The sequence below is a fragment of the Ips typographus genome, linkage group LG11 (genome assembly GCF_016097725.1).
Source record: "Ips typographus isolate SLU linkage group LG11, UJ_Ityp_2.0, whole genome shotgun sequence".
NCBI classification, from domain to species: Eukaryota; Metazoa; Arthropoda; class Insecta; order Coleoptera; family Curculionidae; genus Ips; species Ips typographus.
In genome coordinates this window covers 7,914,701-7,940,588 of record NC_138432.1, presented here as the reverse complement: position 1 = coordinate 7,940,588, position 25,888 = coordinate 7,914,701, and the positions used below count along the sequence as shown (strand labels likewise).

General features: G+C 35.5%; 2 protein-coding genes and 1 long non-coding RNA gene across 13 annotated transcripts in view; 2 read left to right on the top strand and 1 right to left on the bottom strand.

The window, feature by feature from the left end:
- Positions 1 to 25,888, bottom strand: part of CCDC151 (Coiled-coil domain containing protein 151) — a 36,609-nt gene that overhangs the window by 1,558 nt on the left and 9,163 nt on the right. For 3 of the 11 annotated variants that reach the window (XM_081989593.1, XM_081989596.1, XM_081989599.1), the window contains 5 exons: positions 878 to 1,418; positions 674 to 824; positions 497 to 623; positions 343 to 444; positions 100 to 288 (listed from right to left, as the gene is read on the bottom strand). In XM_081989593.1, coding sequence (XP_081845719.1) covers positions 100 to 288; positions 343 to 444; positions 497 to 623; positions 674 to 824; positions 878 to 956 — 648 coding nt within the window. In that variant the 5' untranslated portion in view covers positions 957 to 1,418. Of the gene's footprint in view, positions 1 to 99; positions 289 to 342; positions 445 to 496; positions 624 to 673; positions 825 to 877; positions 1,419 to 21,102; positions 24,054 to 25,888 lie in introns of those variants that run through there. The other 8 variants (XM_081989594.1, XM_081989595.1, XM_081989598.1 and 5 more) reach the window with 8 other exon arrangements.
- The window catches only part of LOC145735604 (uncharacterized), a 52,224-nt gene continuing 29,046 nt past the window's right edge, over positions 2,711 to 25,888 (top strand). The window contains 3 exon segments of the mRNA XM_081989584.1: positions 2,711 to 3,108; positions 9,108 to 9,192; positions 25,231 to 25,511. Coding sequence (XP_081845710.1) covers positions 3,018 to 3,108; positions 9,108 to 9,192; positions 25,231 to 25,511 — 457 coding nt within the window. The 5' untranslated portion in view covers positions 2,711 to 3,017.
- LOC145735611 (uncharacterized) lies at positions 17,551 to 18,322 on the top strand. The gene is made up of 2 exons (XR_014179709.1): positions 17,551 to 18,038; positions 18,096 to 18,322. It is a non-coding gene; the product is annotated as an uncharacterized LOC145735611 (long non-coding RNA).

The window sequence follows — 25,888 nt, the reverse complement described above, 5'->3', positions numbered from 1 at the left end:
GAAGAATCAAGAGAAGCTGTCTTAAAATAGACGTACAGTGCCCTGATATTTGAACATACAGAAAACTAAATTTGACTATAAACTGCTATAACAAACTACCTTATTTAGTTTTGAAATATCAGCATTTTGCTGTGCAATCTCTTCCTCCAAAGCTTTGATTCGACTTTCAAATTTGGCAGCGTCATCTTTCAAAGATCTCCGAATATTCGAGTACTTGTTTCGAATATGAATAGCTTCACGAATTTGGACTTCGACAGCGTGAATGTTGTTTTGCAATTCTTGAGTCGACTGTTAACTTTAATTTTGATTAATCTGAACGGAATTATTGTAGACAGATAATACCTTGCCGACTGGTTTATCGATTTTCTCTTCCAGTTCTTTCGTTTCCTGTTTGCTGGCTAGTTTTTGGTATTCTGCTCCCAAAGTTAAGATACGTTTCTGTTTCTGGGAATTGTTCTAATTGTTAAATTAGTGGATGCAAGCTGGAAAAACGTACCTTGCTGATTTTGTATCGAAGCAAATCCATCTTTTTGCTTTGATCTATGATTTGCAAGTCCAACATCTCCTTAAGCTCTTCACAAGTGATTTTGTCGGATAAAGGGCCAAGTACATACTCTAGACGACTGTTTCAGCAATATTTTACCAACAAAAATGGAAAAACTTGTCAAATTACCTGGTAGGCAGTCTGTATCTGGCGATTGGACTAACACTCTCGTGGAGAATAACAACTAGGTTGGATATCTCCTTTTTTAGCTGTAAAACCTCATCGGCGTTAGCCTTCCTTTCAGCCTCGCAATCTTCAAAGAGTGCCTTGCGCTGTCCCTCTAAAAAATTTGTTAGTAGTGCTACCTCAAAAAAATAGAGTTGAAGCTCAAACCTGAGAGTTGAATTTTCTTTTTAATTTCAACTATTTTCTTGTTTAAGACGCTTAATTTAATGGCTTGTTCGACGTTCATTTTCTCTTGGTATTGATCAAACTTTCATTCTGGCAATCCAAAATTGTGTATGGCTATTTAATATGCAGTTATCGATTGCAAAGCAGCAGGAGCGAAGCAAAAGAGAAGAAAATCTTCAAAACGGTAGCCGGTACTATTACGCTCTTCGATCCCACAAACGCACAACCGGTCTTACAACTCATTAACGAAATTCAACACAATCGCAAGAAGCATAGCACTTTACATACCTATTCATAATTTCGTTCAAACAAACCTCGCGGTTCTCTTCACTTCTTCTTGTTTCTTTCTCTTTTCCGCTCGAGTCGCGCCTGGCCTTTGACCTTCTTTGTCTGACCCTCAATGGGAGGTACGTAGGGTTCCGGTAAAAATTGCGGATTTAAGGTACTTGGAATTTGATCGTGTCGTTATGGATGCCTTGCATGTTTCGTATATTATTTGGAATGAATTTATTACGACTGGCATCTGAAACAGTTATTTACAAATCAAGTATAATAAACATTTCTACTATTAAATAGGTACTTCAAAACTGTCATGAGAACTGTAACAGTATTGAAAGTCAAAATTCAGCTTAAAAGTATTAAAAATCATTTTTTTTTAATTTTAGCATATAAAGTGACACTTTTCAAAACTGATTAGAGTGACAAAACGTTTTACTTTATGTAACTAGTTATGAAAAGTTCATTTCATCACTCCCTGTTTTTATGCATTTCCGTAGAAACATATGGACGACATCCATCATAATATGTCGTTGTCACTGTTTATACAAGGTATTTGTGTTAAATCACTTTAAAAGATGGTTTTTACCGCTTTTTGGTCAAAATTAGAAAAAATTATGTATGCAACACGTTTCGAAAATGTCTTATTGTGTAACTCATTCAAATTGTAGGACCTCGCTACGCTCGCCCTACAAACATTCATTCGTTACACAAAGTCGATCTTTTCGTAACTGGTTACATAAATAGCTATTTTTGATCTGAAAAGTCAAAAACTGTTAAACTCACTATTTGAAGTTTGCTACCAAAAACATTTTATTTATAAAAGTTTTCAAAGTATTGAAAAACTTTTAGGATTTAAAATCCAAAGTTATGGTCTAAAAAATCAAAAATTGACAATTATACAATTTATTATTATACTATAAGTGCTCAATTAAATCAGCCTAAAAGTGTTTTCTTCTAGCTCTTAAAAACAAATTGTTTAGCATTTGTAATGTTTTTTTTGGTTATAAAGATTGGATATCACCCGACTTCATCACTAGTTGAAGCAAGTTTCTTCGTTTCCAGATTCTTCATTGCGTTTTATTTGAAAAAAAAACAAATTTAAAGGTTCTTTGAAAATTGGTCCAAATGTTCTAAATAATTGATACTGTCGCATGCTGACTGAACGCATCTCAGAAGTGGCCAGAGGCGATTCTTCAGTTCACTACGAAGATCTCGCGTCATTGGCCAATTTGGACTGCGCGCTTGAAGAAGGGAGAATTCCGAAATGTGGCACCGAAAAGTAGATCCGAAGAAAGCTTCTCACGGCTCTATTCAGCTTTTTAGAGGCATTTACAGTAGTTTGATTCAATGAGAAATTGGCGCTTGTTGTAAGAGCTTTGAGTTTATAAATGGTTTAAAGTGGTTAAGTACAAAATTGAAGGGCAAATAGACAAAAAGTGAAGATCTTGCGCGTAGGAATATCCACCACTCGGCGGCCATTTTGGTTGACTGTTTCAACTGTTTTCCCCCTCTCTCTCTATCAATCGTGCTTTCGACTTCGTACGGACCGTACGTTTGACCTTTTGAGACGCGCGCGCTGCATTCTGATTGACTTTTTTTGACTTTTGACGCGATTTTTTGACTAAAAAATTCGATTTTTGACTACGTTTGGCACGAATAGTGATGTGACGATGCACTGCAGTCGGATTTTCGCGCCGTTCGATGCGTAAACTTTGGTGCAAACACGACTTTCTTTTCACGATCGCTCCGTGGTTTTTATAACGTCCAGGATTAAGTGTTGTTTTTCTGGTTCCTGGGGATACAGTGTGGTTTAGTGCCCCATGACGGGGAAAACTTTCACACAATGTGGATTAACAATGTCAAGAAGAAGGATGATTTTCTTTGGATTATAGGTTTCTTGACGGTTTTCGGATTTTTGGTCCAGTCCACAACAGGTGTGTGTTTTAATGGTTTATTCACTTACATAAAAGTTGTCTGCACATTGATGTTATTTCATAATAAAGTATTGGGAAAAATATAAACAAAACAGCCATGTGAGCGTTGAACGTTATATAAAACGCGTCCCTATAACGAGGTTTCTACCCTAGGCGATCGTCGAACTCCCAACCCCTGATGCACATGTGTAACGGAAAATGCTTCAAGTTTTTAGGTTTTTCACAGTTTTTTTTTTGTTAAATCATCCTTCAAACACTGGATAACACTTTCTGTGATAGTTACTTTGAAATAACCTGAAAAAATTAGAAATAGTTTCCTTTTACTAGGCACCAGTCCAAGAATCTGTCTGGGTTATTACCATCAATAAAACAAGTGGTAAAACCAAATCTCAGGGTCCAGACGGTTCTGCAATAAAATTGGGATTCAGTTAAGGAAACAGGTGTTTGGTTTTTGAACTTTCAGGGTCTGCCCTCATGTTAATTAACAGGAAATGCTGTTGGTGGCGCAGAGACTGTTAATTTTTAAAGCTTACCAGATGTGGAAGTTTTTTGAAAAAAAACGATTATTATGTCAAGTTTTCAGCAATCATACAGTCCTAAGAATTCGCTAAAATGCAATATTTAATCGGAATTGATAAGGATTATCAAGCTTGCAGGATTTGAGCAAATTACAAAAACAAACAGTGAAATAAATAATGATAAAACTTTCAATAAACAACGTTTAATTATATCAAAATAGTAAAATGTTTAACATTCTAATACTTGTTACTAGGGGACAAAATACTTTTTGGCTAATTATGTAATAGTATTGAAGTTTTCAGTCAAATGTTGTTACATAAGACAACTGCCTGGATGACAATTGTTAGATGACAAACATTTTAGTTAGAAATTTATGTTATTTATTAGATTTAGCCAAAACTGTAACATTTCTAAGATATTTAGAAACAAATATTGTAATAAATGAAAAATATTTTGCATTTGTTTCATGATGACTTTATCATAACCTATTTCTCTTAATTCTCTGCTTTACAGCTGTTTCAAAATCTACCTAAATTTCCTTCTTTTTTTCAAAACATCATTCAAGAAATAAAGATTTTTTCTATCCCATTAAGAAAACTACTCAAACTATAAAATCCAAATTAGGGTTTTAATCATAGAGCACCAAACTATAATTTCTTCTTATCGAAAATCATTAAAGGTTTATCAAAAAGTAATATGTCCACTATCAACTGAATCACCAATAATTACATTTAAATTATTCAATTATTCTAAAATTCGATAAGCGTTTCGGGGTAAATATTTAAATTAGAGCCATCAAAATTAATTTGGGACACACTGCTACTACCGATAATTACCAAAACAAACCAACAGACATGTGGCAACACTGTGAGATCAGCCCAAGAGCAGACGATACCTTTCTGGGTCTCTACCACCCTAAAAATAAGGGTGCCCGTGTCCGGGCTTATACGAATTAGATCAGACCACTCCGACTACCTACACAGCTTCTGTTATATAACAATGTTAATTGATTACGTAGTGAAATGATGATGCGCTCCACCAAGTGTAACTCGGATCAGTTTCCGCTTCGTAGTGTGTGAAACAATTCGCGCTTTAAAAATAATTCTCAACTGCAAAATCTCCGGCAACCATAATAATTATTATTGCATTGACAAGAAGGATTAACTTTATTATGGTCGATGCTAGAGCTTGACAGGTGGTACCGATGGTCGTGGCGAAGGCGTGTTCTACCAAGAGAAAGCTTGAGAATGCAATTCTCAATTGTTGATATCGACAGCAATATCCCAGCCAGTTCAATATTTTAATTGATGAGGATTCATTTAAATGGGCTGAATGGGGTTCCTTGTCATTTAGTATTTGTACTTTTAATGAGTGCCGGACGTACAGTTATTACGAGGCTCTTCCATTCTTCAAATGTGCAAACACTTGCCTGATCTATTGGAAACCTTGTTTATTGGACAGTCGGAATGATTGTTAGAACCTTTTTAAGGTTGAAGATGTGCTAAAGTGGTCTATGATTGAAGGTTCCTAGTGGTTTCTCATAAACGTTTCAAATTTAACTTACATGTGTTGGAAGATTATTACCTTTTAATGTAGGGAAGCAGTGAAAAGTTTACATGTACACTTTTTGCGCAAATCACAGGATTGTCGTAGTTTGTGTTTGTTAAATAAAAGCTGCTTTTTTTGATCACTCACAAACTACCCACTGTGCTGAGATATACGCTATTGTCGTACATAACTGTCTCTCAGAACAATGAAAAAACTATCAAAATTGACTTATCTTAGACTCTAGAACTATGAAGTATTGGCTTACCTGCTATTTACCGAGAACTGGAACTGGTTTTTAGGGCATGGAAATAACATCACACAAACAAAAAAACTGACTAAAACTTGTGATTCATTCTATCATCATTGTTTTAGCAATCTTTACTAAATGTGGGATTTCAGTATTTGAGAAGCAATCAACCAAACCAGAAATGTATTTCTGGTATTACGTACAGCAACAAAGTAACAAGTTTTTTGTACACTTGCAAATAAAAGAGAGAGTGTAGATTTCACACTAAAAAAGTATAACAAATTCGACAAGTTTTTACGTTATTTGCACTAATTAGAGAGACAAAGTCAACAAAGATCTTTTTCAGATCAGAGGTTTGACACAAAAAGGTTTTTTCCCTGTTATGCAATTCTGGTGTTTATTAAAATACAATTGAAAATTAGATTTTCTGACCTAATTGCAGCTACATACTTAACGTTATCATGTCAAAGTCTTAACCAGCAGAGATGGTTAATTATTCAGAGAATGATAATCACATTATAGCCTGTACCAAAAGAGTTGGTGCGGCCCCGTTATACTGGCGCTATCAAGCTACAGATCTCCTTAATCTTTAATTCCTCGGCAACACCTCGAGAAGAACCCGTCGATAAAACGAACAAGTAAATAAATAATTATAATGAGCCAACATAGTGCAGCGACATGAGGATTAAAAGCATCAGAAAGCTTTGGATTCTTCACTGATGAAAACTCCAAATTGCTAGTATTTTCGTAACAAACACGTATGGACTGACATTGTAATTTGAAGTTCACGGTATCAGGTGCTATTTTTTACTAGGAAGTACCCAAGGAAGTGCCGGTTTACCGGTTGATCTGCTTTCAATTTTCCGATTTGGTTCGGTTTTTTTTGATCAACAAATCCTTGATCACCAATTTACCTGTGCTATGCATTTGTGACCGAATAGAGTGGGCGCACTTATCTGAATATTTATAAAGTACACATGCAGAGGAGGTCAACGTTCCTTAACGTTGATGCCAACAACAATATAATGGTGATTTATTAGTGGTTTCTTGGGGAAAATTTTTCCTTAAAGAAAAGCAGTTACAGAGCCGCGAGAATAAGGCGAAGCCATAAATTCTCATCATATTTGCATACCAATAGAGAGGATATCGTTAACAAACTCGGCAACACAAAAATTAGATTTAAATTTGTCAGTGTCGGTCATTGTTATTCTGGCCTCAGGCTGATCAAGTTTACGTTCAGTATGAACTGGTCACAGATGAAACGAAGTAATGTTTTCATGAACTTTATAGCCAGAAGAAGAGAAGTTAGGATATCCTAGACTAAGATGAATCTGTGGAGTGATCTAGCAAGTCTACCAAACCATCAAGCTTATTCTACTGTTTTAGTGAAATAAAAAACCTCCAAAGAAGAATCATAGTGCTTTGACCTATATGAAAACTACCCTGATGAACCAAAACTGGCAACATTGCTTTCGATACCAGCAACCACTTTAACTCAGGCATGGTAAACATACACGCACAGGATGTGTGCCTGCCTTTTTCTCTTGTATTTAAAAGGACTGCCTGTATCATAGACTTATGGGGAGCCATGGTGATGTTCATCATGTAAACGAAAGATTTTAATCGAAAACTTGATTTACTGGTAGAGGATGATCAGAATTTTTGAATCGAGAAAATTGCCCTTTTTTTTTTGTTTTAATCGTTGCCTTCCGGTCTTATCAAAAGTGATTCGATCTGGTGATTAAACTTGTTATGACTTGTACGAGTTTTGTTTGCTTTTGAGTCTAAAATCATTGGTTCAATATAATATGGCAACAAGTGTTTGATTGCTGCAACAACGAGCTCTTTGAAGATACATGTTATCAGTTTCATAATGTTTATACAGGATTTGGCCCTGACATCCCAGATGTTCCAGTCCGTTACAATTTTTGACTCATGCACTTTTAACGGAATTTCATAATGCTTAGTGTGTTTTTCGAATAAAAAAATTGCAACGTGGCAACATGGTTTCACCCACCGACTGGTATAGGACACCGATCTCTTTGGAATAACGTGTGCAGCTGTCGTGTGACGTCACTCGTAGGCCCTTCGCCCCTCTTTTAGTCGCACACTTTTAACGTGCCTTAACGGTTAGAGCAGGTGGTGGCACACCACTGACTAGATTCACAGGGTTGCCAGTTTAAATGGAAAATCCTTGTTTCCAAGACGCAGAATGTTTACCTTGAGCAGTGCAGATGTTGCATCAAAAAGGAAGATTGATATCAACGTGCAAAATGGAAATACCACAAATAAGGTAATATTGGCCATAAAACCGTTTAGGAGCCTAACCTTCGTCGAGCCTATTTAAGGCAAACATTAATCAAATCAGATGCGTATAGGGTATTCAGGAAAACAATCGCCCCACCCTACCAAACCAAGTAAAAGCTTCCTAATTACATTACCTCAATAAACTACAACAAATACATGCCACGAGTAATGCTAAATGGCTTCATCCGGGAAACAATTGAGCCGCACATATAACTTTTTTGACGTGTGTCCAGATCAACTTTTAAGTGGGCTCATTGAAACGGAGGAGGAATCCTAAGTGAGTCGAATTAGACCAGCAAGTTTATGTAGCTTTTAATTGAGGACAGCTGTAAACAACACAGATACGAGCTTCATTCGTAATTCAAATGTATGATGGCAATTAGTTGAACGGTTAGTGGCTTCTTCACTTTTTAGCGGACGGATTTCAGCCAGCCTGTGGGTTTCCCGGATTTAACTTAAAAAAAAAGTCGACTTAAGGATGTTTGTGGTTTTTGTATGCCAGATGGTGTAGTGTACGTTTAGAAAAAATTGGTTCTTCTTGTTGCTAGATACTGCTTATTTCTTTTCCTGTCTGAGATTGTAACGAGGATTTCAGAAGTAAAAGGCTTGAGTAATTCAATTTTTAGAAACTGCTTATTATCCGTGAACCATCAAGGTCTAAAGTGCAAATCCATTCAGTTCATTGACAAAAAACGCAACAATGCCACACTCTCTACAATGCCACAAACATATTTGCACAGAATATTGGTGAGTAAATCTAGAATTTAAATTGGAAACACATTATTAATTGTTTGATAAAATAAACATAAACAATACCAAAAGAGTTTACATTCTGTTAACATTCGCGTCACTATAATATCGGACCAAGAATGCTTTTATAAAGTTGATTCGTCGTCGATTGGATTGATCGGAATGTCATTGGTAGTTGCTGACTGTTAAAACATCTAGATTCAATGGGTTAACGAGAACCCATTAAAGTATTTACAGGAGAATCCGTTTTATATCGCTTTTTGTATTGCCTTCTGTTCGATGATAATAATTATGTCTAGGGCAAGAAAATATGCGTGTCGTATTTGCCTTTGGTTGAAATTGTTTTTTCGAGCACCACAATGTGAACCGTCTTTACGAGAAAAGTGGCTACCGAACAAAAAATATTCACTTTCATGGACTTGGAATGTACCAACACCAAATAACGCAATTCACGGTGGGTTTAGTCTCTTGGCCAGTACAGCTAAAACAAAGACCACGACTGTACGTGCTCGGTTTACAAATCTTTCAAAAGAAACACGGTCTACGGTCACTTTTGGTGTCGTTTGTTTTATCTTTTTTGCTTGACAGGACGACAAGTCACTAACGTTTCTAATCTTTCCACTTTCAGGCTTCGTCTCTTGCTCTCCGAGCCCTTGCAAACATGAAGGAACCTGCATATCGTCGCCATCTTCGAAGGGAGAAAGCTTTTGCAAGTAAGTAATCAAATTTGGTTGACCCTTCGATAAAACAGGTAGAATCACTGTTAGGCCACATGGGATATACATTAAGTGGACACAATTCTAGGTAGTGAATAATACCGGCGTGTAATCTGGGACGGTTTCACGATGTTTTATGGTTCCCATACAGTTAACTTATATAAAAATAAAAGAAAAACGCGGATCAGGTTGTTTTACCGCAATAAGACGAGAATAGGGCAGAACCAGTCCTGGAAGTTGTAAGACAAACATTGCGTGAACCAATAAGCCACGTTTCGTAAAGGAAGTCGTCTCTTAGCACTCCCCTGTTAAATATTTTACTTTTAGGTAAGCGCTTCAGTCTTGTGGGTTCTTAAGAGCCTCATAAAATCTACCTGTCTCTTGGAGAAATTTTGTTTACATTTTCACTTAGAGCCTAGACTGGTTTCAGGCTCGTTTCCAACAACATCTTAATATTTAAGTTGAATTTTCTAGTTTTTTTTTTTAATTAATAACACTTGAGTGTGATTCTGGAATAATTACACAGACGACAATTAGAAGGGGGACGAAAACCACATGTCGCAGTTCCCTGACGGAAAAAAACTCCAACAAACTCCATAATCATCAGAACATGTGCGTTTTATCGAGACCACTCTATACAATGCATAGAATAAATCCTATTATAATTCACCCAACCCGAACCTCATAAAAAACCGGGATACAAAAGGGCCTAAATCAACTTAAACTATCTGACATACAAACGAAACAATGTTACACGCCCTACGTCCCATATGAGTTGGTTTTACGTACGCACTTGCCATTCTCTCATCAAAGTATTGTTTGGGTAACATGAGTTCGTGAAAAAATTATTTTTATACTGCTAAGTTGGAGATAACAGGTGTAGATAATGTGAAAAGTTTTACTAAAATTTATAAGGAAAATTGTCAAAAATAAAAAAGCAAATCGCACTCCCCCTGCTATTCCTTTTGATTAATGAAAAGTTTTGACAAAACTAAAGTTAGATGCAAATTGTTTAATTGTAATAATTTTCTAGGTAAACGTTAACATTTTCAGGATCACATGACTGTTCTTGACAAATTTCAATTTAATTTTACAGTTCTGTCAGCTGCAAATTTACATTGTCACGATCACGTGACGTGCTTTTACAATTTTAGCTTTTCCATCTGTTGAACCGCCATTGAACTTTAAGTCCAGCTTAGGTTAAGTGTTGTCCAGACTGTGACTTTTTTAACTGTATTCTACACAGTCTGAACTACACTTAACTTAAAGTATGACGGTGCAAATGTAATTTACAGACTTTTCTAACATTTTCCGGGTCACGTGACTGTTGTTGATAAGTTTCAACTTAATTTTACAGTTCTGTCAGTTGCAAATTTACATTGTCACGATCACGTGACGTGCTTTTACAATTTCAACCTTTCCAACTGTTTTAATGTAACTTGCACACTTTTCAAGGTTAAGGACGTCATTTTACGGGTCACGTGACGGTTTTTGACGTTTCAAGTTAAATTTACAATGTTGCTAGATGCAAATTTAAATTATCATGATCACGTGACGTGCTTTTACAATTTCAACCTTTCCAACTGTTTTAATGTAACTTGCACACTATTCAAAGTTAAGGACGTCATTTTACGGGTCACGTGACGGTTTTTGACGTTTCAAGTTACATTTACAGTGTTGCTAGATGCAAATTTAAATTATCATGATCACGTGACGTGATTTTACCATTTCAGCTTTTCGAATTGTTTAATTGTAATAATTTTCTAGGTAAACGTTAACATTTTCCGGATCACATGACTGTTCTTGACAAATTTCAATTTAATTTTACAGTTCTGTCAGCTGCAAATTTACATTGTCACGATCACGTGACGTGCTTTTACAATTTCAGCTTTTCCAACTGTTTAAATGTAATTTACACACTTTTCAAGGTTTTAAGAATGTCATTTTACGGGTCACGTGACTGTTGTTGACGTTTCCACTTAAATTTACAGTGTTGCTAGATGCAAATTTAAATTACCACGATCACGTGACGTGCTTTTACAATTTCATCTTTTCGAACTGTTTAAATGTAATTTACATAATTTTCTAGGTAGACATTTTCCGAATCACATGACTGCTGTTGAATCCAAATTCACTTAGCCACAAACTAAATAACTTTTCTGATAGTGCGGACGTTGATCGAACACACACAATTAACTCTCGAATACTTTCGGATAGAATTTACTCAGATAGCGAAGAAATTCCCTTGGGTCAGGTCCAAGTAAAACAATAATTCATTACGTAAATGGCGGTGGAACAACACAGAAATTTCAATCTGTCAGTCCGGAAGATGGGTAATCATCGATGATTAAATAAGGCCCAGATAAAATCGAAAGAATTGTAAAATTTGCATGACGCATCGAAAATTTGTGGTTGTTAAGAGGTCAACAGCACTCATATTGTTTCGACTGTACCACAACAAAGCTGGTTCTCTTAAAGCTAGAACCATTAATAATTATTAAAGCGAAGAAGCACATAACAATTAATAACAATGTACGAATTAAACTGGTCTGATGTTTTACATCGGTAAGTTTGGTCAGCAGGGATCCCCTTACGTAAATTAACAAAATCAAATATTCGGATTTTTATCTCTCTACTTCAAATAAAATGGGACAGTAATTAATGGTGGTTTTCATAATTTTTTGTTAATAAAAGGTACCCTGTTGAGAGAGAGATTTTGTTAATTGGTTTCGTGCAGATGCGACATTACATCACGTGATTATTAATAATATTATTTACAATGTTGTTTTATATAATTTTTCATGAAAAAAATTAAAAAGTCATCAGTTCAGTTTAATTCTCTAAATAATTGTTTTTACATGCATGTTTTATGAACTGGCTGGAATATGTCTTCTTGACAATTTACCATTGTCATCCATCATGTATTCATAAAGAAAACTGCAACAAATTATTAAATTGCTTTGTTATCGTGATATCCAAAATCAAAATGGGACGTAATCAGTCATCGGAAGGTGTTCAAAGATTGATTGTTGTGCAGGAAAACAATAATCGCTTAATCATCAGACTCGTGAGCTTTTAGCGAGAAACAAGCCCTTCTTTCTGTGCAAAAGCTCGGAGACCGAGCAACGTGTGGGCTTTGGAAACAAAAAAAAGAGGAACCCAGAGCCTTTGGGCGTGCCCATTGCCCGCTTGCAGACCAGATAATAGATAAACCTTTCGGCCCACACTCTCTTTCGCTGCTACAAACGAGTTGGGGAGTGTGTTGGTATTACCTGAAACCAAAGATGTACTGAAAATTAATTTAGAATTTACAGTTTGTTATCAAAAAGACTTTAACTAACTAAAGTGTGTTACAAATAAATATCAAAGACCTATCTGAAACCGAACATAATTGTACGGTTTTGAGTACAATAACCTGGACAAAACAACTTTTGATCAAGATGGTTTTTACCTGATGGGTCTCTCATGGGCGCAGGTATAATTTAGATTCAGCGAAAAGGGTTCGCAATTTCACTAAACACTTCGTGCATCTCCTATATAGAACTTTTAAATTTTTCAAAAGGGAATTGAAATGGAGTTTAAAAACTTCTTTGAGCAGTTTAAAAACTAGGGGGTAACGGTAAATCCTTGTAAAGTGTGATAACCAACAACAAAACCACCGAAAGAGTAAAGTTAAGCTGTTGAAACGCTGATAAGACTTCCAGTAGCTTTAGGCTACTTTACAGACCTGTCTATTGTATATTACCTTCTCAACATCAAACAAAGTAAACAAAAGAAGGGCCCGACATTTACTAAACGAAAAAAAGTCAATGACACAGAAAACATTATTTATACGGGATTAGGTGTCACCGAAACAGTTTCCTGTCCATATTACTATGCTCTAAAGACGGAGAAGTGGAGCAAAAAAAATTGTTCCAGAAACACATCGGACACATGTTGGAAAAGTTAAATATGCGCCGGTTAATATCGCCATACTAGGAAAAATATATAATCCTTTTTTGAATAACATCATACAATAATATACGAATGGTTTACATATGCTTAACATGTGTGTATGTAGATGAAGCTCGAAAGCTGTTTTTAAGTGGGAGAGTGACACTTTTTGCTTCTCTTTGGTTTATATGGGATATGTGACTTTGATATTAACCATGCAACATCGAGAGATGTTTGTCTGTGATGAAGTACAGTATAATTTTAGTCTGAATGATAATATTTTGGACACTAATTTCTGGAAAGCAAAAGATCTTAAATCAGAATTTCCATGGAAGAAAAAAACGTGGAAGACCACGCCCAAACTAAATAGGAAAATCACTAAAAAACTATTAGAAAAAAATTCGACATTTTTTTGTAATGTGATTGGTTATTTATTGTTTCAGAGATTTTGGTTTATCAAAAATAAAATAAACTAAAACTTTTCAAGTATAGCCTTTTCTAAAAAAATTGTATATTGTGACAATTAATATGTTTTTGAGATGAAAATAATGACGCGAATCTAAAGATATTATTATTTAAGCAATTTACATTTACAAACTGACAATTGTCAAAATAAATGTCATAAATTTCTGAAAAACACATCTTGTTTCGAAAACTGTGTGTTAAACTGTAATTCTTGCAAATTCTAGGCAAATTTTTACATTAGTAACAGACATCACGTGGTTTTTGGAGGATTATTTAGCTAGGCAGTCACGTGACCACTGTCAACATGAAAGTCAGAAACACGTTTTGTATCAAATACTGCAAGAAAACTTTTCTACACCCTGATTTATGCAACTTTTGAATATAGTTTGACAGACAGAGACAAAATTGCTTGTCAAATTTAGTTAGAGTGAAAAAACGACGGTTATAGGCACATTTTGAGATCCTTATTAAATTTCCTATCCAATAACCTGAAAAAATACTACAAAAATTTGGTACAGTCAGGGAGAAAAGCGGTTGAACTGCCAAAAACACAGTTTGAAAGGACAGTCAGGGACAAAATCGTCTGTAAAACTCACTTGTAGTGAGAAAATTACAGTTTTTAGCACATTTTTGGAATCTTCATTAAATTTCCTATCCAATAACCTGAAAAACACTACAAAATTTGGTACAGTCATGGAGAAAAGCAGTGCCAAAGTTTAAACTGCCCGAAACAGAGTTTGAAAGTACAGTCAAGGACAAAATTGCCTACAAAACACACTTGGAGTGAGAAAATAATTCTTTTAAGCACATTTTTGGGATCCTCATTAAATTTCCTATCCAACAACCTCAGAAATACTACAAAATTTGGTACAGTCAGGGAGAAAAGCGGTTGAACTGCCAAAAACACAGTTTGAAAGGACAGTCAGGGACAAAATCGTCTGTAAAACTCACTTGTAGTGAGAAAATTACAGTTTTTAGCACATTTTTGGAATCTTCATTAAATTTCCTATCCAATAACCTGAAAAAACACTACAAAATATGGTACAGTCAGGGAGAAAAGCAGTGCAAAAGTTTAAACTCCCGAAACAGTTTGAAAGCACAGTCAAGGACAAAATTGACTACAAAACACACTTGGAGTGAGAAAATAACTCTTTTAAGCACATTTTTGGAATCCTCATTAAATTTCCTATCCAATAACCTGACAAAACACTACAAAATTTGGTACAGTCACGGAGAAAAGCAGTGCCAAAGTTTAAACTACCAGAAACAGAGTTTGAAAGTAAAGGACAAAATTGCCTACAAAACACACTTGGAGTGAGAAAATAATTCTTTTAAGCACATTTTTGGGATCCTCATTAAATTTCCTATCCAACAACCTCAGAAATACTACAAAATTTCGTACAGTCAGGGAGAAAAGCGATTGAACTGCCAAAAACACAGTTTGAAAGGACAGTCAGGGACAAAATCGTCTGTAAAACTCACTTGTAGTGAGAAAATTACAGTTTTTAGCACATTTTTGGAATCTTCATTAAATTTCCTATCCAATAACCTGAAAAAACACTAAAAAATATGGTACAGTCAGGGAGAAAAGCAGTGCCAAAGTTTAAGCTGCCCGAAACAGAGTTTGAAAGCACAGTCAAGGACAAAATTGACTACAAAACACACTTGGAGTGAGAAAATAACTCTTTTAAGCACATTTTTGGAATCCTCATTAAATTTCCTATCCAATAACCTGAAAAACACTACAAAATTTGGTACAGTCATGGAGAAAAGCGGTGCCAAAGTTTAAACTGCCCGAAACAGCGTTTGAAAGCACAGTCAAAGGACAAAATTGCCTGCAAAACCGACTTGGACTGAGAAAATAACTCTTTTAAGCACATTTTTGGAATCCTCATTAAATTTACTATCCAATAACCTCAGAAATACTACAAAATTTGGTACAGTCAGGGAGAAAAGTGGTGTCAGAGTTTGAACTGACCAAAACAGAGAAACAAAATTGACTGTTTTAAGCACATTTTGGGATCCTCATTAAATCTTTAAATCCAATAAAATATTTAGTTTACCTTTACTTTTCTGTTTAAATATCTAATTTCTCATTTAAACAAATATAAACAAAATAGACATTTTTTAAAGTTTAAAAGTGTAAACTTATAAAAACATTTTAATAGATTCACTAGACAAGATATCCAAGTGAAAAATTATATGCTTCACCTTTGCACTTAAGCCACAAGACAGTCTGAGCTCTTAATGGAACCAAAAATCTTCAAAGATTGTAATTATAATCTACTTAGAACCTTCGGTTCACGGATTTGATCAAAGTGTAAAGGACTTAGAGAAAAAGTCGATTAAAGACGAACAAATAACAAAAATACCGAGTCATCTTAGTCGGATCAAAAGATGATTGTGGTATGGAAAAAATTGATGGTCAAGTGGAGTTTTGTAGCAAACAATGTGGAAAGTGGCTACTCGAGTAGACGTTAATATTTGGGTTCTAGATGAATGATGCGTTTAGCATAACAATGGCCCTGTCATTATACAAATTTTCGGAACTCGTTTTGTATCGATGGTCAAATTTGCATTAATTTTCTATTGCGCTCGCCGAGGTTGTTGCTTTGACAACCCGTAATTTACTGCAGGCAGAAGATATTAAAAAATGTTTCGAAAATATGATAATTAGCCGACGATCGAACCATCGGCCTGCGCCTTAATACATCACCATAAGGATATTTTATTATATATTGTCTTATTGCTTTCTTCTACTGGAAATTCATAACCGAAACCAGTTTTTAGTCTTGATGAAGATTCCTGCCAATTTAAAATAATAGTCGTTTTACAAGCAAAATTTAAACGACTGACATCAATTGACCTCCATGAAGCCATATGTTGGGGCTTTTTATAAGTTTGTCCTTAATCAAAATCAATTGGAGTGGTTGCTCAAACGATGATCTTTACATGTTCAGTTTGCGTTACACAACTTGTCTATAAAATCATAATTAACACTTACATGTGTGTTTGTTATATTTTATCAATGAAACCACACGCTTTTTATGGTTAACGGTTTTATTAATGGATCGGAATGAACCACAAATACTGTCCGTTTAGGATTTTGCAGAAAACTGCACCTTGTATTATGCGCATTTTTAACATAGCAAAATATGGCGACATCCATTTTATTAGTCAATATCCTTGAATTACCGCTATGAATGGAACTTTTCATTCACATATTTCACACACACATATATAGTATAAATACACACATACTGATTCAAGTGCACTTGGCGTACAAGTCTTTCTGTTCGCAATTATACTCACGGTTATATTTTACATCGTTGTGCACAGTTAAATTTAGTTCGAAAAATATATATGAGTCGTGAATTCGTGAACACCCTTTATTTGTTCCTGTCCACTTCCAACCGCTTTGTCGTGATACCAGTAAATATTTCGCCTCTTGAAACGTGGCCGTACAATAAAGTTCAAGTTATCTGGCTCCATCTGATAACCATCTAGCTCAGTTATGATAATTGTAGCAAATGTGATGGTCATCAGTCTGATCGTAAAATGTTCAGTAGTCTGATGAGCAAATTTGTGAAATCATAAATGTTTTTAACGATCGCTGCTTCCTAGTTCTAAAAGTAGTTAAACTTGATTGGACTAGTTTGAAATGTGATGCTGGATTGCTAACACAGTTACCTTTTATTCCTTAACTAATAAAGGAGCATAAATTAGGAAACGTGAGAGAACTTAATGATTTAATTAATTAAGTTGCATTTTACTTGTTATAGAAAGAAAAGTCACAACTTACAGTTGGTTATAAACTTTATAATGGTACTGAACCACAACATTTGGATTAAAAACGACCTAAAAAAATAGTTCACTAGAACCTTATCGAAGCTTTCGATCTGAACGTCAGGCCGACAGACAAAACCGCCAACAACAAAATGAGAAAAATAAAAATGAGATTGTCATTCGCGATTAGGGCACGAAATAAGAATGACCTGGAACCAAATGACTTTTGAGTTAGAGATATTATAACCCACCGAAAAAGTCGGAATGGCACAATAAACCGATGTTAGATAAGGTTAAAAATTGAGTCTTAATTTCAGATTGGCCAGTTTTATGTCTTTGACCTGGTGGAAAGTACTCGAAAGGCCCGATAAACTGCTGTTAGCCAAAGGCCAAAACAAGCCAGAGCACAGTAACATTTCATCCAAATTAAACAAGCCCATTCATATACCACTAATGTTAAACAATCATAATCTTTATTTATATCAGCACAATTTCAATGTAGTACCACTTTACTACTTATATTTCTCGAACTCGTTCAGAGTAGTACCATTATTCGTGGGAAACAGGTACCAACAATGTCGTGGTTTCAGGCGTTTCCGTTCGGCCGTTCTGTTACATAAGTGTGACGAGGATAGAGCGCCTTTGGGCGTCCTCGTCTGGTACGTGTCGGATTTCAAATTATTAGCAAGGTTGCCAAGTTTTTCGTCTTTTTACAGACCACCAGGTACCCGGTACCTTACTCAACACGGTGGCAGAGCGGAGGAGGTGACAACCGTGCCGATTATACCATCATCAAAAACCCTCGATCTGTGAAGAAGGCCCCTGCGTGTATATTATAATGTACTGAGGGGGTTCTTAATACTTATTTATTTTGGTTCGAGTCTAGACTTGATTTTTCTTAAAGTAGTTCAGACAATAAATAATAAACACATGTTATCAATAATTTCTTCCGGAATTGATTACCCGAAACTCCCTTCAATTCGACAATAGCCCTAATTTCAATCACCTCCATTGTGTCCGCACTTGCATTGAAACTGACCCCTTTAAAGTTTCAATTTCAGTTCGAGCTTACTATGCTGAAAGAGAGATGAAAATATATCATTTAAGGTTTTTTATTCTTCTTTCTGCACACACACATGCTTTGTCGGTACGTCAGAGATATATCTCATATGGCTGACCTCTAGACTTCCTGCAATTTTGCTTCATCACATTAAATACACCATTGAATATGGCTTTTCATAGAAATAACTACAACAGTAAAATAGTAATAATTTCTTGACTAATTGAAAATATTTGGAGTTCAAAACGGGTTTTTTAAGTGGTTGAACCACCCCAAAAATAACCGAGTTATAGGGTGCTCAAATTACAAACCATAATTTCAACTTATTACTCGAATTTTACTTTACGCCCATTATTACTTAATATATATGTTTGGAATCAGAAGAAAAAGATTGATCAACATCAGAAAATATACAGAGTGTTCCACTAAAAATTTATCAACTTTTAACAGTGTTTCTTTAATTGCAAAGTCGCCACAAGCTGTCTAAATATACGCGTCCACCCTGTACAGTTGTTAGTGTTTTTGTATTTTTTAATTATTGATGTAATAATTGCGTTTAAGTAAAACGATTTGGGATAGGAGTTTTATAAACATTTAAATCAATTATCACAGATTTGTCAGCTAAAAAGGACACATTCAATACCAAGAAATTGAAACGTTTTTTAAACTTATTAATTTATATAAAAACTAAGTTACAAACCTAAACGAACAGTTAACTGTGCTAAACTTAATTTGACGATTTGGTGAATAGGTTTTTCTGAAAATGTTGTAAACAGAAAACAGTATTATTTAAAACCACCTGCTATATTCTTTTTGACAGACACGTCTAAATGAAATATTGCACTTAAAAAACAGTAAAACTGTAACATACCTTCTGAGTGATTATTTTCCATATATGAAACATTTAAAACACATGTGCTTCCCTAAACAAAATAACAAAAAAGGCCATCAAATGTTCACAGATGCATTACACCCTGACACCCCTTTGGGTAGAAACGTGCGTAACACAAAGGGTTGTTTTTCTAATCCCTCGTCTAGGCAATCACCCTGTAGGATACTCGGCAGTATGGTACAGGATGCGTTTTAACATAATTAAGCACCATTGTTGCGGTTGAATAATGAGGAATTCATTTTTTTTTATGGACGAATAGTAGTTTTTGTCCACCTACGTTCAATGGTAAGAAACGCGGCATACCATAAGGCGCTAAGCCGCAGATAAATTCGATGACCCATCGACCTCACTGCCATAAACTCCTATCGGCACTCCTATAATTATATAGAAGGAAACGACATTGTTTTGCCGATGTTTCTTCCTTTTTGATGGGTTTTCTTCCAAAACAAACCTAAAACCGTAAAATGTTCGTTAGCGTTGGCATCAATATAATTAATTAGTGGAACTGTTAAATACACCATAGTTGACCGGGACGATGTACCAGAAATATCTTAATTGTGATCTTGACGCTTTTTGATCACGATGTTCTTTATCGATCAACGCTAGTAACACTACCGATGTGGAAGCAGTTTTTACGCCACAAAGGTGTCGAAAATCTTATTAAATATTCAACGCAGATGAATTACTTCTAGAAAATCGTTTGTGTTGTCGAAGAAGTGGACTTCATTCTTCGATTTTCAGAAGGCTGCAAGGTATTTGTTCGGTCCTCCGATCGGGATCAGATGGAACTTTTTTTCTCGGTCGATATTTGTCCAAAATTACGTGGCCGATAAAAAATCGGTCCTTGATTAGTCGAGTTACGGGCTGAAGCCACTGAAGAATGACGGGCAGTTTAATTTTATGGCTTTCAAGTACGAAAAACCGTCTGATGTATGGGCGCTTTTAGCCTTTTTGTACCCGATTTATGGCCTTATATTAAAATATAATACGCGGCAAATAAACGCGACTGTATTATCTTTTATGTTCTTTTGTAGAATTGAGACGTTAAGAATTTTATTTGAGCGCTGACAACACAAAGTGCTGTATTGAGAACATCCGCTCAATGTAAATAAGGCCAATCTGCGGGCGTATTATCTATAAATATAACAGCTTTTTTGCCATATTTTTTTTTCTTTCCATGGCATCAATTTATACTCGGGCGATAATTTAATACTCTCTTATAAAGATTAAATGAAAACTGAGCTTCTGTAACCCTAAACTGGCCTTCTTCTCAGACATATCAAATTGCTGTATTCTTAAAACAGCTTTACAAAATACTTATTTAACCAACGAGTGTATTAATGATAAGTGTAATTAATATAAGAGTTGATTACAAAATTTTTAACGTTTATTATCTTATAAAGTTTAAAAAAAAATAATTGTTAGTTTTATAGGCGACACGGCAAACCGAAATCATAGGCACCCTTGACAATGACAGTGACAGTTAGTTCTGTCGGTAATGGTGGATGTCAACTAAATAATGTGAGTCTATTTCTCTTTATTTAATACAAATAAAGAGTGATAGAACTATACTAAGAGTAATTGGTTGCCTATGATAAAATGCTGCATTAAAGTAAAACAATGGGGTCCTCTACCATAGTGGAATTGAAGGTTCCAAATGTGAAAATTTTAAAATACGTGCAATATAACGAGCTATTAAGTCTTACATTTCAATATAATATTTCTAGTAAAAAGAAAGTTAAAATGAAGCCCTTTCAATTTCATAACGTACCTGGAATTGTAAGTCAGGACTGTCAGGAGTAGTCAGGACGCAAATTACTCATTCTCATCCATACAGGTTTCAGCTTCTCTCGTAAAAATATCTTATTGGGGCAACTCCTACAACTTTTTGAACGCGATTGAACGACACAACGCTTAAACGGCATTTTTTCCAGCAGAAGATAACTTCCTAAACAAAAATCACTAGAAAATAAACATTAAACATAACCTACAATTTCAGCTACGCCTTCTTCGACGGTTGACGTTTGGTTAAAATTGATATTAGACATACGCTCATGCATTCCGTCTCACTACTCTCACTCAACGTACTATAAACAGAAGAGAGATAGGATGAACTGTATACATTCTTATGTGTTTAGGTTTGTACAAAGAACACGATTGATTTTGATTTTTTACTGTTTTTAAAACATTTATTTTCTGTTTTGTTCAGAGTCGATTGTTACTACAAGCATGCCTATTTATCATATTCGATATCCCTCCCAAATCTGCAACTGACATATTACCGCGTGACATTGTTGACAGACCCTCGATGTTGCCAAATCAACTAATGTTGCCAGCTTGTATTATTTTAGTGTAAAAAGGCAAAAAGGAAAAATAGGTGTCAAAAATTCTTCTGAGTACTGCTAATTTTTTTTAGTAGACGACCCCATTGAAAAATTATGCTTGCATTAATAAACAATTTTGCATTGTGAAGGCTGTGAATACACGGACGACGAAAAAAGTACATAATGTTAGTTTAAGATATCTTTATCAAACCTAAAATTGAATTTTTGAAAAGTTTTCTAACAAAAACTAATGACGTTACAAACGAAAAAGAATGTAAATCCGGCTGCTAATAGTTACACAACCCTGCACAAAGTTCAGACAGTGAACAAAAAAAAAAGGAAAATTATCCCACAGTCATAATTGGAGTGGTAAAAGTGGATTGTAAAAATTTAAATTATGGAAATTAATTAGCACCTAATTAATTGTGTACAACTGTAAGGCAATCGCAACAAAAAATTGCACAACCTTTTGCTTCTCACATAATTGTGCAGCAAGCTGACAGAGAGGTAATTACTCTGTATAGACCAGTCACTTAATGGGTAATCTAGTTGGTTGAAAACGTTTTAATAAAAATCACGTCGATTCTTTGCCGAAAGGTTACCAGATCGAGTGTTACCATACTTTTACAACTCGTCCATATAAAGGATTATTGTTTATAAGATCCATTTACTATTAATGTCAGTTAAAAGCCAAATTGTAGATAAAATCGGGCAGATGCAGATCCCATTCGTGATGAGAATCTACCTTCGACAAGTATCCCGACCATCTTTAATATATAATGGGCTTGTGGGCGGCCTTACGTTACTTAGATTATTGATCAATATCTTCAAATATTTGACGAAGCATCATGGTAATACTAAGAAAATATGTGTAGGTGTTAGTCTACCACCAAATAGAAACACCGCTTGGGATAAATTAGAAAATCAGCGAAAAGTACTCGCCAGACCAAAGTTAATTTATCAAACCACAGACCGAAGAAAAGTTAACCATCAATGGTTGGTAAGCCCGTAAGCGATTAAGGTTGAATAGAAAAATGCGACATCGTTGTTCATCCTTCAATCTTTCATATCGTACATGGACGGCGAATAAAAAATTGTACCATCATGTTGCCGTGGGCGTTGTGCTCTGTTTGACTCCTATTTTAATATGGCATTCTATTATTTCAACCACCATTAATATCAATCTCAAAGTCGTTCAGATTCAATAAATCTTCTGCTGTTTTACCATTGAGGCGTTATAGCAAGGGGACCCTTTGATTATCTTCTGAACAGAACGACCTGCTTTGTCTTCTGTCTCGAAACCATACAAACAAGTTTTTGTGACAGTTGGTGTTTGAAGGTAGAAATCACAATAATTGAAACAAGGCGAAAACTCCTTCGTTAAATTTACAGTCAGAGACGTTTTACCATGACAGAAACATAATTATTTATTAGAAATTGATTTATATTCGAAACTATTCTGCTTCGGATTGGAGAAAGTCCGCAGTTGTTTACTGATTGGCTGTAAGCATCGCAGGGCACTCCAAGAACACTTATTGTTCATAAATACGCGTAATTTAATATATTTCCCAAGAAGACTGATATTCACAAAAAAAAATCTTTGAAACGGGATATTTTATGGTCACAGATGACCGCCAGTTTTTTTGTACCCGTTCCTGGCCAATGAAGCAATATCAAGCAATTCAATAATATAATGAAACTTCGAGTATAACGAAGTATTGAATGACCACCGAGTGGTTAGTTACAGATGAGTGTAGCAAATACAGCAAAGTGATAAAGTAAATATTATTAAATTGATTTTTTTGAGTTCGGCACTTTGTAACAAAAAAAATCGTGAAGTCGGTTCGTGAATCCATGAAAATTTGTTATGTTATAAGATTCTCCTTTACTATTTCAGTGGAAGTGTATTATTATTTTAATAAAATTTGTTTGCCAAGTCGTGAAAAGTCACCCAAATTTTATATGAACTATCAAAGATTGTTAGTGGCAGCAGTGATCAGTACGAAAATTGGTTTTTTATCAAGTCAAAAAATCATTAAAAGTCCAAATAGAGTGATGCTAGTAGCATATTCTTGTTTCCCAAAATATTCACTTTAAACCCGATAAAAATAGTTTGGAAAAACTACATTGTTGGTTGCTGCTCACTACAAGGTTTGGAACATTTCTAGAGCTCTAGGGAACTTTGAAAATAGTTCTAGAGGCCTTCTGGAATTTAAAACAGTTTTGGGAAAATTTAAGAGACTTATAGAACTGTCTGGCATTTTTTAGAAATTTCTCAGTTTATTTAAACTGAGAGTGTCTGACACTTTCAAAATTGTTCTAGAGGACTCAGGTAACTTGAAACTGTTATGAGAAGGTTTAAGACACTTTTAAGAAGGTTCCCTCCAGAACTCAGACTGAGAATGATTAGATGCTACGTAATCCCAGTGCTTCTGTATGGACTGGAATCATGGACAATCAACAAAATCGCAATGAGAAAGCTCCAGTCTTTTGAAATGTGGATCTTCCGGCGGGCACTAAGAATATCATGGACAAAAAAGATTACCAATGAGGAAGTTCTACGCAGAGTAAAAAGAGAAAGAGAACTGGCGAACGTGATTAAAGCCAGAAAATTAGAATATCTCGGTCATATTATGCGTGGAGAGAGATACGGTATACTACGACTGATAATGGAGGGAAAGATCGCAGGAAAGAGATCGATAGGCAGAAGACGTATGTCCTGGCTAAGAAACCTCAGAGAATGGTTTGGATGCACATCCCTCCAACTCTTCAGAGCCGCGGCATCCAAAGTAAAAATAGCTGTAATGATAGCCAACCTCCATAAAGAGATGGCACCATAAGAAGAAGAAGAAGAAGGTTCCCAGTAGCATTTAGAAGTTTTTGACACTTTCAAAATTCTTCTAGAGGCCTTTGGCAGTTTAAAACAGTTATGAAAAGGTTTAAGACACTTACAGAATCCTCTGGCACTTTTAAGAAAGTTCTCAGTAGCATTCAGAGGTCTATGGAACTTTCAATATGACCTTAAAAAGTTTTTCAAGGCACTTCTTACTTCTGGAAATCTCTTTCTCTTGTTGCACAAATAATTAATATTTTTTTGGTCTTTCAAGGTAGCTGTTACTGGATTTGTTATTAAATTAAAATAATTAATAAAAAATTGAGATACAGTCCACTTTTAGTCACTTTTTGAACCATGAGTTTCATTTGCTATGTTATAAGTATCTCTTCTGTTTACGTCCGAGGATCGAGATAAACATGTTGCAACACACAAAATGCAAAAGGTACCTTTACATAATTAACCTGCAGCAACCGAGAGAATAAATCAAAGCGGGTTCGTATTGCATGGAAGCGAGGGTCAATTTCAGTTCAATGAATCATAAACACTCCTCTACGGCCAATGAATGGTTCCGAGTTGAAAAACTAATTTTTCCTTATAACCAAAGCATTCCACGCCGAGCATCTGCAATAATCACGTTCATTACACACTTTAATGAATGGGGAAATGGGAAATTTAACGTGCGTGAAGTTCGGCGTGCAAGTTTTACGTCACTTTAATTATTGTTGTTGTTTTGTTTCAGCTGCACGTCAAAATACGTGGGGGAGTACTGCCAGTACCTGAATCCTTGCCATACCGGTAAAGGTCCTGGACCCCGTTGCCAAAATGGCGGCTCTTGCCAAGTACGAATTGTACCTGGAGGAGTGCCGGGGTTTGAGTGTCGCTGTCCTCTGGGATTCAGCGCTTCCCTCTGCGAAATCCACGTGGCCAACAGTTGCGACCGAAGACCTTGCTTAAATGGTGGCACGTGTTCTTTAAAGTCTTTGGAGAGTTACCAATGCTCCTGCGCCCCTGGATACACTGGTAAGTAGTTCATATTCACCCAACCGTTGCATTAGAAATGATTGTTAGACAAACGGGCACTTGAACAACCATTTAAGGCAGTGGCAATACAGGCTGTAATAATAATTAAAGATCTTAGAGCAGTAAAAGTCAGTTTATAGGCAAATTACTAATAAGGAAGTCCCATAAAATACACTGAGAACATGAAAATCCCAGCTTGTAGCACGGTAGTTTCGTGGCGCCCATTTTTCTTTTCGGATCTTCGCGATAACGCTACTGCATACGACTTTTGGATGAACTAGAACAACTTTTTAGAAACTGGTACCGACATGCGTGGTACCGCGCCCTTTGAGGAGAAAAACTGTGATACTCCTCGCGGCATTCTCGTTTTACCATTA